This window comes from Arachis ipaensis, chromosome B1 (assembly GCF_059453495.1).
Source record: "Arachis ipaensis isolate K30076 ecotype BB chromosome B1, ASM5945349v1, whole genome shotgun sequence".
In the NCBI taxonomy this organism is placed as follows: Eukaryota; Viridiplantae; Streptophyta; class Magnoliopsida; order Fabales; family Fabaceae; genus Arachis; species Arachis ipaensis.
In genome coordinates, this window is record NC_142436.1 from 54,261,677 (window position 1) to 54,282,550 (window position 20,874).

At 33.9% G+C, this 20,874-nt stretch overlaps 1 protein-coding gene and 1 pseudogene across 1 annotated transcript; one reads left to right on the plus strand and one right to left on the minus strand.

The window, feature by feature from the left end:
• The first annotated feature begins 667 nt into the window (after positions 1–667).
• Positions 668–2,112, plus strand: LOC107606817 (mediator of RNA polymerase II transcription subunit 9-like; annotated as a pseudogene).
• Positions 2,113–8,619: 6,507 nt separating this feature from the next.
• Positions 8,620–11,360, minus strand: LOC148576613 (uncharacterized). Its single transcript, XM_088503276.1, has 3 exons — positions 11,111–11,360; positions 9,675–10,045; positions 8,620–8,932 (listed from the first exon to the last, which is right to left on the minus strand). The coding sequence occupies exons 1-3, from the start codon at positions 11,358–11,360 to the stop codon at positions 8,750–8,752; spliced, it is 804 nt and encodes a 267-aa protein (XP_088359402.1). The 3' UTR covers positions 8,620–8,749.
• Positions 11,361–20,874: the final 9,514 nt, after the last annotated feature.

A 20,874-nucleotide genomic window follows, 5' to 3' on the forward strand; every position in this document is an offset into this window, starting at 1 on the left:
TTATTAATTAAACCGGTTCACCATTTATTAAAGAGATGAATTTTTTTGTTAGTTATCCATTGAAAAAAAAAGGTCGAAAAGGAAACCCAGCCTTCGCCGTATCCTCTGCCCCTGATTTCTCTTCTCACTCTGCTGCTGTGATTCCCTCCCTTCCTCTGGCTGCAGCATTTCTTCGTTCTGTCGGCATCGTCCTCTCACTGGTATATTTGTTGTTCTTGCTGTTATCTTAAGAATGGTGTATGAATGGAATTAAGAATCAGGGTGAATATTTGGATGAGTGTGTAATAAGGGAGAAGAAGAATTATTATAATTTAGAAGAGGAATTAGAGAAGAACATAGTCAATGAGAAGGAAATTTCATTTCATCACTGTTGCATACAATTATTCCACTAGTTTTACTCTTATTTATACTATTTTCACTTAGACCTAGTACTATTCTTGTAATTGATGAGCTGGAAGGGCTTTTGCATAGTTCATAGTTCATACATATACCGTGATTATTCATTGATGTGTCAATTTTGCTTTTGTGTATTTTTCAAGTAATACTAGGGGCTTTTGCATCCTCTAAACTTCTAATGGTATTTGGTGGTTAATGTAGAAACAATAGTGGTATTGTTGGTGCTCAAACCCTAATTTGCATTTGCAAAGGGCATAATTGAATTGAATCGATGGATTAGTTTTCTTCAGGAGGAAACTGGACAATGATCCCAACCCACAACAGCAGCAACTTCTTCTGCAGCAGCAGCAACAGCAACAACAACAACAACGACAATAACAACAACAACAACAGCAGCTGCAATAGCAACAGCAACAGCAGCAGCAGCAGCAGCAGCAGAACCTTCACCAATCACTGGCCTCACACTACCACCTCTTACATGTAACCTTAACCCAGTTTCCCCTTAACTTCATTGTTATTGTTGCTTTGTTATGATTTATATTTAATTTTTTAGTTTTATTTTTGGGTATAGCTGGTTGAGAATTTGGCTGAGGTTATCGAGCATGGGACTCCAGATCAACAGTCAGATGCATTGGTATGATATATTTTAAATTTCATTCAATTTTTTTTTGCGTTGTTTTCATTGTTTTGTTCAATATCAATCACCTTTTTTTTTCCTTTTTCGTTTTGACAATTGAAATTTCCAATTGAGGGTTGTTTGAAAGTTTGAATAGTCATTTATGTCATATTTGGTTGGTTTTGTTGGTTATAGATCACTGAATTGAGCACCCATTTTGAGAAGTGCCAGCAACTGTTGAACTCAATCTCCGACTCCATTAGCACCAAGGCGATGGTATTTAGCAATTCTCCAATTTCTGTTTCTGTTGTAAAATATGTTTCTTATTTATGCTTTGCTTTTACATACATTGGTTGCTACATAGAGGATTGGCATATTTAATTAAACACTTGAACTTCTAAATATTTAGCTTCAAAAGTGTGCTGAAATTGAATAATTTTATTATGGTTTTGGTACTAGGTACACTCGTGTGCACTTGTGTATTTATGTGTGTCTTGAGCTGGGTTTGAGGTTTTAGCATTTATACTTATGTGTCCAACCTATGCATGATAATTTAAAAAACACCTGCATCGACCAACCGAGAAAAGAAGAATGATACATATTCTATTCTGCATCTTGATATGATTGTTCTTTAAACAGTAGAAAAGATGAGTCTTTAACTTGCTGTTTTATACCGGTACTATTCTTGGTCTAATATGAGTTTGTACTTTCTGGATAATGCTAAATGCAGACATTTGAGGGACAGAACAAGAAGCTAGAAGAAAGTGAGCAATTGCTAAATCAACGAAGGTTAGTGCTATGTTTATCTGATATCTATGTTTGATTGAGTTGCTTGATGCTAAACACGTATTCATTTTTCTCCTTGTTACAGAGACTTGATTGCTAATTACCGAAATTCTGTCGAGGAGCTTGTTAAGTCTGAGCCATAGGAGCCTGTCAATTTTCAGGTTGGCTAAAAACCACAAATATTGTATTGTTTATCGAGAGATTGTAGCTTCCTTGTTTTACTAGATGTGTATCTCCAGTTTCCAACTTAAAATTAACAAAATTGCTAAGATTTACACTTGATACGTTGTTCAATAGCATGTCTCAGAATTAGATTTATGTTCTACTATCTCAATGTAGTCAAGGATTAGGATTTGGATCCTCTAGAATATCAAACATTGGCTGAGGGAACATGAATGTTGTATCATGTTTTCATTGATGCTATAAATCAGATTTATTTATTGAACAATAAGTTGTTTGTTTGATATCAAATTTAAAGGAGATTTTGAGAATCCTTGTGCAGATTAGTGGATATATGTAGCAAAATTAAATATGATTGTTAGAATGCTTTTTATGTTACAAAAATTAAGTTTGATGTCAAATCTGATTGTTAGAAAAATTAGTGGGCTGAAGTTTACTGCATCATCCATTTTTCATTTGTAGTTGTTCATTTGTGTTTTTTATTTTACAGGGCACAGGTCAAAACAATTTACCTTGCAATGATACATGAAGTTTTTATATCTTGGCATGAAGTACAAGAAGACTTTGATTAGGAATTCTAATTCATGTATTAGGAATTTCATGAGAAGTTATGACTTTCACTTTTGGTATTTTGAAGAAGACTTTGATTAGGAATTCATGAGTAGTTATGATTTTCACACACTTATTTTGGTGACAATTTTATGAAAGTTGGATTACTTGATTATTGGTCATTAACTAAATTATAAAATTATCTATGAATTCATATAAGGTTTTATTTATGAAGATTAAAAAGGGAACTAGGTTACTGACCATCTTTTTTGCCACGCTTTAAAAACCTGGCCATATGGCCATATCTCTGTCTATTGCCACGCTTAGAAAGCGTGGCTGTATCTAAGCTTTTTTGCCACGCTTTTCAAGCGTGGCCATACCTCCTCTACTACCACGCTTTCGCCTTATTTCCTGTTTTTGCCACGCTTTAAAAGCGTGGCCATATCTCTGCCTATCGCCACGCTTTAAAAGCGTGGCCGTATTTCCCACCTATAGCCACGCTTTTACAAGTGGCAGTTTGTAAAAAAGTGTGGCAAACAAAAAGCGTGGCGATAAAGCAACCGCCACCCTTTGATAGGTCACCCTTTCAAAAGCGTGGCGGTAGCTCAAAAAGCGTGGCGAAAAGCTATCGCCACGTTTTTTTCAGCTTTTCGCCACGCTTTAAAGCGTGGAAAAAGACGTGTTTTCTTGTAGTGTTCCGACAGTTTTCTTTGCGCTTCCTTCAGGCAGTTCTGTCTGCACCCATTTTATCAGTTTATGTATTTTTTTTATTTTGTTGTTTTAAATAAATTTCAAACTCAAGTTGTCACTTGAGTTTGAGGGGGATGTTAGAGTATAATTAGAATCAATTAGATCAATTAGCATTATTTAGCAAATCTGAATATTTATTATAGAATATTACGTCTTTATTATTTCAATTCTCTTAGTACTTATAAATATTTTTCTATATTGTATCATTCCAACATAACTTGAATACACTCAATAATACGCTATATTTTCTCCAATTTAGTCTCTTGTTTTTAACAGAAATTATAAAATAAATTAATTAAACTTTCGATCATGCAAGCAGGTCTATTTTCCCGGCTCATGAACTATCGGGAGCCGGGGGGATTCTCTTGCAAATTTAGTTACATGGTTTGTCACAAAGTCCATACGAATATTGAGATTGCTCTGGTAACTTTATGTCCCTGAAATTAGGGATAAAAATGGGACGAGTTGAGCAGAATTTTAACTTTTGATAAGTCTGACCTATATTATAAATTGATGGTCCAAGCCTAGATCTATTATTTTTCATAAGCTTTTTTTTTTTTCAGGCTTGAACTTGGCCTGTTTAAAACCCGACAAGCCGACAAACCTATTTAAAAAGCCTGTTTCAGGAATTAGAACTCAAAACAATACACTCAAAAGATCTAAATTGATATTAAATGTATTCTAAAATTTATAATTCATAATTTGTATAGCATAATTTATTTATATATTAATTATTAGTCACATATCATAACTATATTTATAATCTATAAACTTTTTATTTTAACAAAAAAGCTACAGTCTTAACTAGTTTTGATTATTGACTTTTTTTTGTGTTCAATATAAGTGAATAGTTAAAAGTCTAAATTAAAAATAATTTATTTTTACAAAAAAATATTTTGATGAGCCAGCCCAACAAAATTTTTGAACATTTTTTTATAGCCTATGACCTGACCTTTCTAACTAATAGATTTTTCAAAAAATTCAAACCTGTTTAATAAAAGGAACTGAGTCGAGCTACAAGTGTCCGTCGATAGTTCAACCCACTTCCATCTCTACCTAAAAAAATCCGATAATTTCGTCGGAGACAGATAATGCTCTTTGCCTCTTTCTACCAACAATTTGGCAGGGTGGCTGGAAAGGAACTTCTATGAGAATGGAGGCATCATGGAAATGCAATGCATCATGACACAGGTGCTATGGCTCCATCCTACTACCATCTTTATCTCATTGGATCAAGGATAATATAGGAGATAGGCTCAGCAAACAGGCCTGTGGTGGCTCATGAGTAAAGACTCAATTCGGTTCTTGTCCATTTTCATGAAGGATGAAGCGATTTTTGTCAAAAAAAAGGAACATTTTGACCCTCAACTTTTTTATTTTCGGACAATACGGTCCTTCCGTTAAAAAATTCATTAAATAATAATAAAAATTAGTTTTGCGGGGTTTTATTTGTATTTTGTGGGGGATTTTAAAGCTCCACACAAATCTTTTCAATAATATAACCAATTACTACTATTACTACCATTATCTTTTTCATCCTCATTATTATCACTCCTACCTCTATTATTTTTATTGTGTAACCATACTTTATCATCATCGTTATCTCCTCTACCGTCATCATCACCAATACCAATACTATCAACATTAAAGTTCTCTTCTTTCATTTCTTATTCAATGTTATTTTTTTCCTTTAAAAGGTATTGTACTATAATTACTTTTTTTTTGTGGCATCATTTTTATCAATGGTTTTTTTTTTTCACTTAACCACCATTGATGAAGGAATTGTTTAAAAACAAAGTTATTAATATTGGTATCGGTGATGATGACGGTAGAGGAGATAATGATGATGATAAAGTATGGTTACACAATAAAAACAATAGAGGTAGGAGTGATAATAATGAGGATGAAAAAGATAATGGTAGTAGTGGTAGTAATTGGTTATATTATTGAAAAAATTTTTGTGGAGGCTTAAAATCCCTTACAAAATACAAATAAAATCTCCCACAAAACTAATTTTTATTATTATTTAATAAATTTTTTAACAAAGAGATTGTATTATCCCAAAATAAAAAAAAATTGAGAATCGAAGTGTTCTTTTTTTATTTAGACAAAGATCACTTTATCCTTTATAAAAGTGGACAAAAACCAGATTGGATATTTACTCGGTGGCTTATTAAGGATGGTCTAGTTCAAACATACTTTCCTACAAGGTGACCAATGTCTTCGTGAGGTGTCTATGCCCATTACTTGGTTCTTCCTTTCATGTTGTTTTGTTTCCGACTACTTCTAGTTCCATTTTATCCAGGTTGTAATAGCCAAACTTGTTCGGAGTTAATATATTATGAACTTTAAGACCCATTATTTCTAAAAGAATAAATTAAACTGTAAGTTAGAACCCGAAACATTAAAATAATAAAATATAAATTAATTTTGATTGGTTGAGTAGTTGATTTATTCGTCCATTTAAAATAAATTAATTTTTAATTTATTAGACTGAAAAATACAATTAAAAAACATATACAATATAATTTGTATAAGTCAACTCAAATTTTTTTAGGTACTCTACACTATTTTAGTTTTGCTTAAAAAAGAGTTATGCTAGATATATACAAAAAATTAATTATGATATCATTTATTTATATAAAATATTTATTAAAATATAAAATACCTATTAAAAATAAATTAAACAATATATATATATATATATAGAAAATAGATAGTGATTTATGTAAAAATTAATTTTTAATGTGCACATAATATGTTTAAAAAAAAACTGGTTAATGTGAATTATTGTGTATATGGTTTGAAGAAAATCATTCGGATAGCACGTCCATTCAATATCCATAAGTAAAGAAAAGGAAAAATATAGGGTACCAAATTTTAAATTTGCCAACTGTTACCAATAATAATTAAAAATAATTAAAAATAATTTTTTATATCAATTAATAATTTAGTAAAAAATCAGAATTTGAATAATTCCATTCAAATTTTACTCTAATTCTATTTTGGTTCCACCCACTCATTACTCTCTCTGCGTTGTGCCTCCTTCTTCTCCTTCTCAACTTGGCGTCGACGTTGCCTCTTCGAGAACGCCACCTTACTTAGCTCCGACATTGTCTCTTTCTTCCTCGTCTCGCCGTTCTCCATCGCGCCGCACCCCTGCCCTCGCGTCATTCGCCGTTCTTCAGATTTATTCATCACGCCGCACCCCCACCCCCACTCAAACCACTCTCGCCGTCGTCCCTTGAGAGTGTCTTCTTCCCTCGCGTTTTGCACTGCCTCCAACCACTGCAGTGCCTCCCTCGCGATTCGCAATGTCCTCCACCATCGCAGAGCCCTTCTGGTCGCGATTCGAAGCACCGCCGACCACCACAGCACCATCCTCGTCGCGATTCGCAGCTCCGCCGACACATCATCGCCGTTCTTATCGGGATTCGCAGCGCGGCAGCCCTCCTCCCCTCGTGGTTCGTAGATCACCGCCGCAGTCGTCCTTCCCCACCACTGCCACAGCCCTCCTTTTCCTCCCCTCAAACGAAACAAGGAGAAAGTGTTGGTTTATTGTTAAAGTATTATTTTAATCATCTAGTGTTTATGGTATTTTGTTTCTCCAGGTTATCTCGTCTCAGTTGATTTCTATACGAATTTGCAGGTGCATGTTCTGAATCATTCCCTATTTGTTTGCTATTGTATAGTTTACTCATGTTAGGATTATTAGTTTCTAGCTACTGACATTATTTTTTGTGTGGATGGATCATTTTGTAGCTTGTTAACACTAAAGAATATATTGAGGGATAATTTACTGAAAATTTGAGAAAAATTTTAGTCAGCTATGTACTATTCAAAATTTGTATCTGTGATGTATTTACTTGTTTTGCTATAGCACATATATATTAATTTTATCTGAAATTATGAGTTATGACTTTGTATATTAATGCTTACATTAATATACAAATTGTGGGTCCTTGTGGAATTTGCAGTGTTTGTTGATTTTGGGGGTTTGTGTTCTTTTGTTGCTAATGAAGATTATTCTTGTTTTGTTAATTTAGTGATTTTCTGTATTTATTGTGATAATACTTGTAACATCCTATATTTTTTTATGATCTCAAGGTTTTAAAGTTGAAAATTAAAAATGATTTTGAGGATATTTAATCACAATAATGATTTTTTGCATTTACTATGATAATGTTTATAACATCTTTTGTTGCTGATGAAGATTATTCTTGTTCTATTGATTTGTGGAATTTTGTGGTCTGATTGTTGCTGATGGTTTTGATGATGTTGTGGATGAAGCTTTTTGATGATGTTGTGGATGAAGCTTTTGGAAATTGTGCTATTGATGAATTGTGCAAGAATAGAAGGTAGCAAACAAGAGTAGAAAGAGAGATAAGGACAACTGAACATGCTTCATTTTTTGTATAGTTGGTAATCAAAAGATGAAAGTGAATCAATTTAGTTTGATTCTTATGAATGAAAGGTAGTTGATTTAGGATATAACTCATTTATCATGGAGATAATAAATCTTTCATCTTATTATTATTTTTTTAATTCAATTTTATGCCAAACCTTGATGGATATGCTCTAAATTATTGCATAGATCCGCATGTGGTGAGTTATGAATTATGGACTAGTAATATTTTGTATGTTACGTCAGTAAAGTATGAGCCTTGTAACTGAAGAGCATATACAAAACTTTAAGCCAGTTCTTGTTACAATTTTGAATTATTATTATTATTATTATTATTATTATTATTATTATTATTATTTAGTAACCTGTATACGTTGCTTAGAAATAATTTAAGATTGTAGAAATGATTGGAAGGCAAAAGGTTTGTTAATTAGTTATGAAATTAATGACATATTTAATAAAGATACATCCAAGCAAGTTTTAAATATAAGACAAATTCATTAAAGACACATCTAATAAAAGACACATTTGAGTAAATTTTAAATAGAAGACACATTTAATAAAAACACATTCAAAGAAGTGTAAAACAAAAGATATATTCATTAAAGACATTTTCAACAAAAGACACTTCTAATAGAAGATATATTCATTAAAAATACTTCCAACAAAAGAAACATTCACTAAAGACACATTCAAACAAATTTTAATCAGAAAACACATACAATAGAAGACATATCTATTAAAAATAAAGTGAGGAATGTAGTTGTACATTGAAAATTTTGAGTAAGTTAAGTTTACAATAATAAATGTGAGACATTAAAATTAACCTTAGGTAATTAGAATGTGACTTTTTAAATGAAATGGGTTTTGGAATTCAACCCAATTAAAGTTGGAAAGAGTTGACAGAATTTCTATTGGTTACATAGCAGAATTGTAAAGAAAATCATACATATTTAAAATCAAACTTCAAAACATTTTTCGGCCTTAGGGGCTTCTTTGTAAAAAAAATAAAAAAAAAAACTTCAAAACATAGGAAATTAGAAAAGAAGGTAAATTAATGGGATCAGTCATGATTGAGGGCTTCGATTTTTCTTGAATCTGATACACCATTTGAGCATGAGTTCCTCAATGCTGGCATCCATGCGTGTACCAACACCTCCCCAAACCAGCATGTGTGGAATATCCCCAATTGATGAACCACTCACTTGGCACACCTCTCTAAATCCAAGTCTGCTGTAGAACCTAACCAACTATACATAAAGAATAAAAGAAAATATAAACTTAAAAGACAACGAATTTATCACACATGACACTATTATTGTCAGAATTAGTGATTTACTGCTAAACTTTTTCACTGTAATTACCAGTTTCGGTGGAATTTATCGTGGAAAAATTCAACGATTATCACTAAAATTTGTTTTGTGAAAAATATTACCATCGGATTGCAAATGCCAAAATAATCTGTTGCAAAATTATGGCGTAAAGCAAGTTTAAATGGCGCGAGATATTATCGTCTGGATTATTTTTTTTTGTTTGAAAAAATCTGGCTGTAAAAAATGATATTGAAACACACAATTTCACTAAATGGAATTGATTTTTCTTTAAACATTCAACTAATTTTGACGGTACAAAGCGTAATTGTTGTAATAAGAATAATATATGTATCATTTTTTTCTAAAAATACTAGAATACCATCAGAATTTATTATTTTTGGTCATTACTTGGCCATCAACTTAATTTCTTTTGTCTTGTTCTTTAGTCTAGTAATCTAACAATATACTTTATCTCATACTTTTAAATATTGATGACTAACTCGCTAAAAATAATAAATTCCTTTAGCATTTCTCATTTTTTATACATCTCTTTTGTACAAGTAACAAAAGATAATAAATTTGTTTTTTTATTATATATATATATTATAAAAAAATTGACATAAATATCATTTCCTTTATAATATTGTGGATCAACTGGTTGTGGATAAGGTTAACTAACCTTAGAATGGTAAAGGTCGGAATCATTGATTGCGAGTAACTGAGCGGTGGTGCAGCCAGAATCGTAGCCGTGGCGAATAGCGACGGCACCGATGAACAAACCGAGGCCAAAGATTGATTTCTCCATGCTGAGGGTTTCCCTGCGGAGCTTCATGGAATCCAAGTGAAGAATCTTTGTTCCTTGAAACGAGATTCGTATGAGGCCTTCAGCTCTTCCCAGCTCTGCGCGGGTTTGGAGGCTAGTGGCAGTGATCCTGAAGAAGGGTCCCAGGGTTTTGAGTTGAAGGTCCAGTTTCTGTGCTCTAGAAGCTTCTAGAATATCAGACATGCTTGGCAGTGAGCGCTTATCGCCTTCCTCACTAGTCTTCTTTGCTGTCACACATGGCCATCTGTAGTTCTTATTTTGAAGGGGCAAGATTGGGAGATGAAGATGATGAAGAGTTAATTCAAGTAATGTGAATGATGCAAACGAGTAGTTCAAATATGGTGGATTAGTGCACTAAGAATTAGAAATGTGTTGCAGGGTAAGTAAATTGCAAATATATAAGTGATCTAGTGTACTCACCAAACAACAACACCTATACTAAGAACCAAACATTCAATAGCACTTTAATTTGGTTAAGTTGCCTTCTTAGTATAAACTTAAGAAACAAGCATGAGTTATGTAAATTAGAAAGATAATGAACATGAAGAAGTGAAATAAATTACATATCGTGCATATTTCAAGTTAACCAAAGGTGACATTTTCAACTTGCTAAGAGGCAATTACTCAATCCACCATCAATTTCAATCATTATAATATGCCTAATACGAAGTATTAACCTAAACAACATAATACATAAGTAAGCATGAAATTTAGATTTCAAAATATCAAAGAGGCATATCAGAGAGCACTTGGCGTGCATTAACATAAATAATAACAAATAGCATAAACCAAGCAAACCAAATGCACCAATTCACAAAATTCAATATTAAAAGCACAAACAGTGGCAATCAGCAAGAATTAGTATCCAAATCCAGTAATAATAATCCAATAATTCAACACAAAGACACCATGTTCATAACACTTGTTAAACTAAGCTCAGTAAACTAACTAGACAAATTTTCAAAATGATTACAAAAAAACTGAAACTAAACCAAACCACACCACACAATTTGTTGAACAAGGGTATGTTTGAAGAAAGTTTTCTCCTCTTTTATTTTTTCATTTTAAGAGCCAAAAGTCTATATTCTAAATATGTAAATAAAGAAACTAATGCGATTAATGAGATATATGAAAGGAGAGAAAAAGGGAGTATGGAAACTAAAATTCTGTAATTGAGAATTCCTGAATAATAATGACGAATAGTCTCTTCTCATTCACTCCAGTAACGTCAATTCCCAAAGCCTTTACGAAATCCAGAAAACAGGAAAAGAGGAAGAAAAAATAGGTAATACCATCAGCGGACATAGCGAAAACTGACAAGTTTCTTGGAGTCTTGTGGTGCAAATGGTAGAGCTTTGATGAACTGACGTTTGTTCTGGAACTCTGAAAGAAGTGAGAGTGAGAAGACGAAGTAGCGGTAGCGTTAGAGGGTTTTGGTCGAGCACCCATGTACCAAACTGGACTCAACATGGCCTGTCTCCTCTGTGATCCATTCAGATTGCAGAGAGTCGAAGTTGCCACCCTCACTGACTGGGCTGCCATAATTGCACTTCTTTGTATCAGGGTTCTTCTTTGTGTTTAAGATAACACACAGAACAGCGTGAGGCACCTGCCCCCGGGCCTCAAGTTTACGGTATGGACACTACACCGACACGTTGATACACATATTTTTTTAATTTTATAAGACACAAAATAGAGGAGTGCTAGAGAACCAACAACTTTTGTGATGATTTTAATGGTGTGAGATTGGTATGAAATTTCATCAAATAGTTCATTTTTTTCTGGTTATATGTTGGCCAAAATTTAATAAAGTTGTTGGTCCCTAGATTTTTTCAAATAGGTATATATTTAAAATATAAAGTATTTTTAGATAAAATATAATAATATTTTATTATTTTATTAATATTTATAAAATAATTTTGAATAAATTATTATTTTTATTTATAAAAAATAAAAACAGGATGATATTCCTATTTATGAAAGACGAAAATTAAAATTATACTCATAAAAGATTGAATCTATACGATAAAATTATTCAAATCTAAAAAACTATCTGAAAATCTTAAATTACTCTTCTCTCTGTATTATTATCGTCATCTTCACACACATTTTTTCTAAATCTTCAACATCACCATAATATGTAGTGCCATCCCACTAACACCCTCTTCTACCATCATCACCGACTCTGAACTAAGAGAAAGAAGAGGAAAAAGGTGCGACGCGGCGCCAACGAAGTTGGGAGCCGTCGTCGCAACCGCAGCAAATAAGAGAGACAAAGAGACGAGGAGTGCACACTTCAAGTGGTTTCTCCCTCCTCTCCTCTCCTCCCTTCGATTTGGGGTTCATCGCCACGTGCTCATTCCACCACCTACTTTAAGATTTTCTTAATTTTAACACTATTTTTTTCTTTCTCAATACAATAATCTCCTACCTCTCTAGATCTGAGAAGTTATTTTTTTTAGAAAAAATGGGCGATTGAGAAATTTAATGTATTTGTGATTAATGTAAATGAGTCAATGTCAAAATCTAATTTTGATTGATGAAAGAAAAATTTTTAAATTTTTTTGAAATTTGTAGGTTTAGGTATTTAGTGGGAATGCAAATAATTTATATCATGGGAGTGTGGTTGATTGAAGGAAGACCAAGAATAACATTCTCAACACTATTCATGTTCACATGTCGTGGATTTTGGGTTATTCTACATAATTTTCATTACAATATGTGAGTAAGTCATGATAGAAATTGTGCGGTGGGAACAGATATTGGAGTGCTGGTGATAGTAGTGGTATTACAAGTGGAGATTAAGAGAGAGAAAGAGAGAATATGATAATAATAATGATGTTAATAGTGATGGGTGTGAAAGGGTAATTTGAAATTTTTGAGTAGTTTTTTAGAGTTTGGATAGTTTTGTCATATCAATTCGATCTTTTATGGGTAGAACTTTAATTTTTGTCTTTCGTGTGTAGAAATGTCAGTGTTTTCATCTTTTATTTGTAGAAATTGTAGTTTATTTATTAATTTTTAGTTATTTTTAATGTCTTATTTTAATTATATAAAATATTTAAAGTATTTTTTATTTTAATAAATAATAATATATACTTTTTTTTCAATAATACATATTAAGAATAAGGCTGGATATACTTACACGTGATAGTATTTAGGTGTATCCAAGGAGGTAGAATTTTTATTTTTTATTAACACATGATTGGACACAATAGATATAAAATTTAAAAAAATAATAAATAATTAATTAATAAATTAAATGAGAGAAAAGAAGGTTAACAATTTAAATTTTATATGTTGGGAAAGTGAAAATAATTAGAATACGAATTATAACGCAAATTTTAAAGGTTTTGACCCAAAATTGGGCCAACGGACTAAACGAGTGAACCAGGCTCAAATGGACCCAAACCCACATATATAATACTTAACAAAGTCACATTTCAGTCTCCATTCCCCATTTATGAGAGTGAGGGCAGATATGAGAGGAGAAGGAGTGGAAAATCCCTAACACTATTTATCACCATCTTCATTTGCCCATAACTTTTGATCCAGAGTTCCAATTGACGAGTTGTTTGCGACCACCCGTTACTCTCCTCGTTCTCTTCATTTTTATGTAGTATTGTAGTGCGTCAATCTGAAATCCTTGCCTAGTTTTCTATTCTCTCCACTATTTTGCGTTTTTGGGTAGTTAGTGTTGAAATCTTGTGATTTTGATTGTTTAGGGGTACTTTAGGATGGATTCCAAGTGGGTTCCATCTCTATTTCTTATGGATTAAGGTAAGAAAACTCTTACTCCTTGATTTTCTCTAATTATATATGAAACTCTAGTTTGAAATGTGAATAAATTGATTAATTAGATTGAATAAGAGTGATTGCTAGCTTGGATTGAGTCGGTGTTGCGGAATTAGAGCTTGGCTTGCTTTTGGAAATACTTGGCGGAGGTTTGGTGCCATTGGCTAAAATTGGAGTTCATTGGAGGAGGAAATTCAAGAGTTGGAAACCGCAGTCAACGAGGTAGGAGTTTTCTAAAAAACTATTTTTATACAAGGATTGTTATGAATTGATATCGATATGAAAAGTTTATTTTTGTGACTATGTAAGTCTCATGAATTGGTATGTATGATTGATGATGTGCTTTAATAATAATTTGGTGTAAATGTTGTGTTGGATGATGGCTGAAATTGTATGTTTGATTAGTAAATAAATATTATAATTTTGATTATCTACATTGAGTTGAATGATGTTGATGTAAGAGTTTGGGCCTAAGGCCGAGATAGAGTGAGTTATCACCTATATAGTAAGTCACAGTAAGTAATAAATTGCCATGATTAAATTTGAAATTATTGGTTTCTGTGGTTGTATTTTGGTATAAATTGTAAATGTGGTGAAGCTTATTGGGGATTATATATATATATATATATATATATATATATATATATATATATATGATTGATGATTGAAGTTGGAGTTTGTATGATAATTGAGAATCAATAGGTGTGATTTGATATGTTTATAAATGATTAAGAATGAGATTTGGTGGTGATTAATGTTGTGGTTGAAATTAGATTGTTGGCATGAATTAGGCATGTGAGTCTATATAAATTGAAGTTTGAAAGGGTATAAGAAATGAGGTATGAAGGAGTGTTGTGATTGAGATAAGAATTTATGTTGTTTACAAAGGAGGTATTTGGAAAAGGGCCAATTTCACTTGTTGCAGAAATTTTGGGTAAAGAGTGATTTTGGCAAACTTTGGTGCGTCATAACTTGGCGCTTAGAGTTTGGATTTAGATGAAATATATCTTAAATTAAAGAAGATGAAGAGAGCTTTAAAATCGTTTAAAAATGAAGAAAAATAGAGTTTTGTAGAAAAAAGTTATAAGAGGTAGAAATTCGGTACAAAAATCTGAAATCTGAAAAGTTACAGAAAACTTGAATTTTTGGTATGCGTGCCCAAGCACCATATGGTGCGCACGCACAAAACACAAGCAAGGGAAGCACCATGTGCATATGAACGAGTGTGTGTGATGAACGGATTTTCTATCGGTAAAGAGATTTTATAAAAATATAATCGCATTGTAAGTATAGCTTCTAAACCAACAGAGAATCCTTTTGTACAAAAGTTTGGTTGTCACAAGTAACAAAATCCAATAAAATTTATAATCGAAGTATTTAAACCTCGGGTCGTCTTCTCAAGAAATTGCAGGGAGGTATGATTTATTATTGGTTATGTAAAAAGATATGTTTTTGGGTTTTTGAAATAGGGAACAAGTAATTTAAATGACAAGAAAAATAAATTAATAATAATAAAATCTCTTAGCAAGGTATAAGAAATTGAGGTCCTATCCTAGTTATCCTTATCAGGTGTGATGAAAATTGGATTCTGCTCCCACTTTAATTAACCCTTGCTAAACAAAGGATAGTCAAGTGGACAAATTAATTTGATCCTCAAGTCTTAGTCAACTCCTATGGAAAGACTAGAGTTATTGGAGTACAAATTAACCAGCAGAGAATTCCAATTTTAATCAACAGCTGAGTTTAATAACTCAAGTGTTATTAATTACTTAACCAAAGGCAAAAGGGGAAAATATCTTAAATTAAATTAAAAGCATTCATAAATTAAATAAAGCAAAATTAAATCTAAAATACCTCAATTTATATTAATTAAGAAAATCCTAACATCAATGGTTCATAAGCCAAATTGAAAAGGTAAATGACAATTAAAGTAATAGAATTAATAAAGGTAGAAAATAAATTAAAGGAATATTGAACATGTGATGAAGAGAAGTAGCCTAAACATAATAGAAATCCTAAATCCTAATCCTAATCCTAAATCCTAAGAGAGAGGAGAGAACCTCTCTCTCTAAAACTACAGCTAAAACCTAAAATTGTGAATTATGAGTTAATAATTATGAATGAATAGATTTCCCACTTTATAGCCTCTAATACGTGTTTTCTGGGCCAAAAATTGGGTCAAAAACAGCCTAGAAATCGCTGGGGGCGAAATCTGCCACACTGATTTTCGTCACTGCGAAGTGTCTACGTGGAGCACGCGTTCGCGTCACCTAGCTGTACATCCACTATGATAAATTATATATCAAATCAAAGCTCCAGACGTTAGCTTTCCAACACAACTAAAACCGTGTCATTTGGACATCTGTAGCTCAAGTTATGACCGTTTGAGTGCGAAGAGGTCAGGCTGGATAGCTTAGTAATTTCTTCAACTTCTTATATTCCTTCCATTTTTGCATGCTTCCTTTCCATTCTCTAAGCCATTCCTGCTGTATAAACTCTGAAAACACATAACACACATATCAAGGTATTGAATGGTAATAAGAGAGGATTTAAACATAGGAAAATAAAAGCCAAAGAAGCATGTTTTCAATCATAGCGCAGAATCAGGAAGGAAAACGTAAAACCATGCAAATAGTATGAATAAGTGGGTAAATAGTTGATAAAAACCACTCAATTGAGCACAAGATAAACCATGAAATAGTGGTTTATCAACCTCCCCACACTTAAACATTAGCATGTCCTCATGCTAAGCTCAAGAGAAGCTATAAGAGTGAAGAGGAATGGTAGAATGTATGAAATGCAACCTATCTATATGAATGCAGCTATATGCAAAATGCTTTTACCTACTTAGTTAAAAGTAAACAAATATTTTAAGAACAAATATGAACTGGATTTCACTAATTCAAATCATAAAATAAAGTACAAGTAAACTTGTAAAAGAAAATAGCTTATGAAAGCCGGGAACAAAGAATCGAGCATCGAACCCTCACTGGAAGTGTATTCACTCTCATCACTCAAGTGTTTAAGGTTCGATTCTCTCAAATCTCTACTAATCTTGCTTTCTAAGGCTTTCTCTTCATCTAACAATCAACAAAAGTTTAATGCACAGATACACATATCAAGAAGTCTTTTAAGGGTTGTAATGGGGTTAGGGTCAATGTAGGATTGTATTTGGTCAAGTGGACTAAAATCTGAATCCTTAATTAACTTAAACTTTCCACCTAACTTTAGATAATCCATGTAATCATAATACCACATCTAACTATCCATTAACCATGTTTTCCACATATTCATGCATTCTAATTTCAAGTACAGTACATATGCATTGCTTTCACCACTTACTTTGGGGCATTTTGTCCCCTTTTACTTATTTGCTCTTTTTTTTTTAAATCATAATTTGTCTTTCTTTTGCTTTTCTCAAGGCATATGATTAAGGTATTGAATTCATGAACATGTCCTAAACATTTCTTTCACATTTTCAGAAAATTCCAACATACTCAATTCTCAAACCAAATGTTTCCAAACCCAATTTCCCCACACTTAAATCATAAGCACTCTCACTAGTCTAAGCTAACCAAGGATTCAAATTAAAGACATTATTGTTTTCTGCTTAGAGTTAATGATGTGCTAGAGTAAAGAATAAAAGGGGTAAAATAGGCTCAAAATTGGTTTGCAAGGGATAATGAAAGGTAAGGCCATATGGATATGTAAGCTCAGTGAAACAAAGGCCTCAATCATATAAGTGCATGCATACATCAAACCATGGAAATATAGAATTAAGTAAGACAAAGATCACAATTTTAGAGAGAAAAACACACACCAAAAATAAAATATTGGTTGATAAAAATGCAACCAATCAATTAGGCTCAAAATCTCACTGGTTTTGTGTGTTCGAGCTCTAAACCATGTTCCAATATAATATTTCTTCAAACAAGTTTATCAAAAATATTAATTCAAATTAGTGAAATACTCTAAAAAGTTTCTTGAAAAAGAAAATATTATTTTAACCAAGCAGTTAGTAGAATGTGCACAAAATCAAATAATCATGCAATCAAACATGCAAATGCAACAACTAACAAGGAAAATAAACCATTGGTGTTGAGATAGAAGAGTAACTAACCCATGGAGATCGGTATCGACCTCCCCACACTTAAAGATTGCACCGTCCTCGGTGCATGCTGGGATGTGCAAGTGGACGGGTTGCTTCAACTGATACTTTTCTCTAAAGATTGTGCAGATAGACTTGTTTGTTGCCCCATTAAGAAGCTTTTCCTCTCCCTTCCTGGTGGCCATCCTGAAAGAGGAGAAAAAGGAAGAAAAGTAACCTAGAAAGAAAGATAGAAAACAAATATGGCTGGGTTAATGCCAAGTAATGAGGATCTCAATTACATGGTAGCTACAACATGCAAGAGAGAAGACAGTAGAAGCAAACGGCATATCAATAGTGCAAAAATTGCAACAAAGGGGAAGAGAGTGTGGGTAATGCAAGATAGTATAAGTTCATATCAATACAAGAGGAGTACAAGTATCATAAAAGATTAGCATTTATTTAAATAATATTACCCAATCAGAATAAAACAAGTCATGAAGCACCAGGATAATTCAAGAGAAGATGCAACAGTTAAATAAGAAAATTTAACACCAATGGAAAAATAAATTTAGAAAAGAAAAAAATATGCACAAAATTAAAATGCAATGAATGAAAAGTATGCAAATAAATTAAATAAAATAGAATGGAAGTGAAGAGGGATGAGAGGTTAAAAAGATTTGCTTAAAAAGAAAGTAAGAAAGGAGGAAGAAAGAATAAGAAAAGATAGAAGAAAGAAGAAAGAATGATAATAGAAAGATAAGTAGGATTGAAGAAGAAAAGATAGGTATTTTGGCGCTGATCTGGATAAACTGTGCGTCACATGCGACGCAGACGCGTGGGTCACGCGATCGCGTGAGTTGCGATATTTTCAAGTGACGCGGACACATCGGTCACGCGGACGCGTGACTTGATTTGTGCTAGTGGCATGAGAGCAGCCTCGCGTTCGCGCAACTCTTTGTCTCAAACGCATATTGCCAAAATTCAGGGTGACGCGTGCGCGTGGGTGACACGCACGCGTGAATGGCCTTTCTTTTAAAAATGACGCGGACGTGTGGGGCACGCGTTCGCGTGGTAGGGCTTGTGCTTCTAGCATGGTTCCAGCCCAGCTCCATCATAACTCTCTGCCACACACCTTTTTACGTCGATTTTACAGGGCACGCGTTCGTGTGGGTGACACGGACGCGTGGGGAGGCTATTTCGCAAACGACGTGGACGCATCATTGATGCGGTCGCGTGGGCATGCTTGTGCCTAAGGCACGCCTCCAACCACGCTCTCGCGTGACTTTCTGTTCGATACTCTTTTCTTTCCAACGCACCTGTGACGCGGACGCGTCAGCGATGCTTACACGTCGCGTGCATTTTTTTAATGCAAAAAAATGCAGAATGCAGAATGCAGATGCTTATGCAAAATTTATGAATGACCACTAATAAAAATGAAAATAAAATAAAATAAAATTAAGAATAAAAATGAAAGATCATACCATGGTGGGTTGTCTCCCACCTATCACTTTTAGTTAAAGTCCATAAGTTGGATATTTGGGGAGTCCTTTGTTATGGTGGTTTATGCTTGAACTCATCCAGGAATCTCCACCAATGTTTGTAATTCCAATGGCCTCCAGGATCCCAAACTAGGCATAGAAAGCCTTCAAGCAAGTTAAAGCACGTGACAAGGTCCCAAGAGTGTTGATTGGTAGAATGAATTCCAGGGTCCCAAACCTTGCTTTTGCACCCGTTTTCTTGTTGATCATCACGATTCCATCCGGGTGGTAAGCAATCTGAATTCTCTACGGAGTACCAAACTTTTCTTTTAGATCTAACCAAATTATCACCAGTTGAGCCCTTACATCTAGCCCTTGAAATATCAACTTTGATGAGCCTTGATTTGTAATTCCAACCACTAAATAGTTTCCTCTTACGCTTTATGCCACAAAGCTTCCTGAGTTGGCCGTCCGTTTCAAGAATACTATACTCAAGTGGGATAGGAAGATGAACAGAGATAAGTTTTACCCACTCAAGTGAAGGAGTAGACGATAACCTAGGTGGAGAAGTCTCCAACGTTCTTGACAAAGCGTACTCAACTCCCGTCCGCCATTTTCTAAGGATTTTCGCTTCCACATTATTCTCAGACTCAATCAGAGAAGAGTCTTCATATTCAAGGAGTTTAATTGCGGATGTAGATTTATCACTAGGAGGACTTGATGCATGATTCTCATCACCAAGGGAGCTTACTTCTTGATCTATCCCATCCAAGTCTTCATAAGGAATATGCCATGGGGGTTGTGCACTGGCCTTCTAGACATCAATTTTAATCTTATTGGAGGGGTACTCTACAATTCTAGATTCCCATGGAGGTTCAGCATCTCCTAAATCCTCAACCACTTCTTCCTCTGCAACTGTTATGGCTTCCTCCACTTTTTCCAATACAAAGTCATGTTCCTCATTGTCCACCGGAGTTTCCAGTGTTTCCTTCATGCTACGCTCTTCTTTTGATTCTCCACATGTAGCCATGGGAGTACTTTGAGTGCTCAGATGTTGGGAAGCTAATCGATTAATTACCTCGGTAAAGGCAGTTGTGAATTCTAGTACTCCCCGTTTCATCTCTCTTTGCCCTTGAAGAAGAACACCAATAGTATCATGCATTGATGGTTGAGGTGGATGTGAGGGCTCGTTGTTTAGGAGGAAAGGTTCATGATAAAAGGGTGGTTCATCACTCTCCCTCTTTTCCACTTGTTGCACAGCACACTTTAATTCCTTGTTCTCAAGTTGAGATTCTTTAGCCATGAAAGCTTCGGGTGCCATTCGGTTTACCGCTCGGTCCAACTGATGCAGGGTTGCTTGAAATTAATCTATCGTTTTCTTGAGACGATCCCTTGACTCTTGTTCTGCTCGGATATCATAAGTAGAATCATAAGGCTCTTGGATTGATGGATATGGATGTAGTGTATATGGAGGTGGTGGTCCTTGGGAGTAACTGGGTTGGAATTGGGGTGGATATGTGTATGGCTCATATGGCTCATAGGGTGGTTGATATGGTGGATAAGGGTTAGAATCATGTGATGGTGTTTGGTAGTAGGGGGCTTGTGAGTATGGTGGTCCAGAGTTGTGTTGAGGAGGTAGTTCATAAGCATATGGTGGGCCTTGTTGGTAACTACAAGGGGGTCCACCATATTC

Bases quoted from the DNA above. Each gene is read 5' to 3' on its own strand.
- LOC148576613 (XM_088503276.1), bottom strand. From the start codon at position 11,360: ATGGCAGCCCAGTCAGTGAGGGTGGCAACTTCGACTCTCTGCAATCTG. The intron at 10,046-11,110 runs GTATTACCTATT...CATGTGTGACAG, and splicing joins TTTCGCTATGTCCGCTGATG to CAAAGAAGACTAGTGAGGAA. The intron at 8,933-9,674 runs GTTAGTTAACCT...CTTTATGTATAG, and splicing joins CCGACCTTTACCATTCTAAG to TTGGTTAGGTTCTACAGCAG.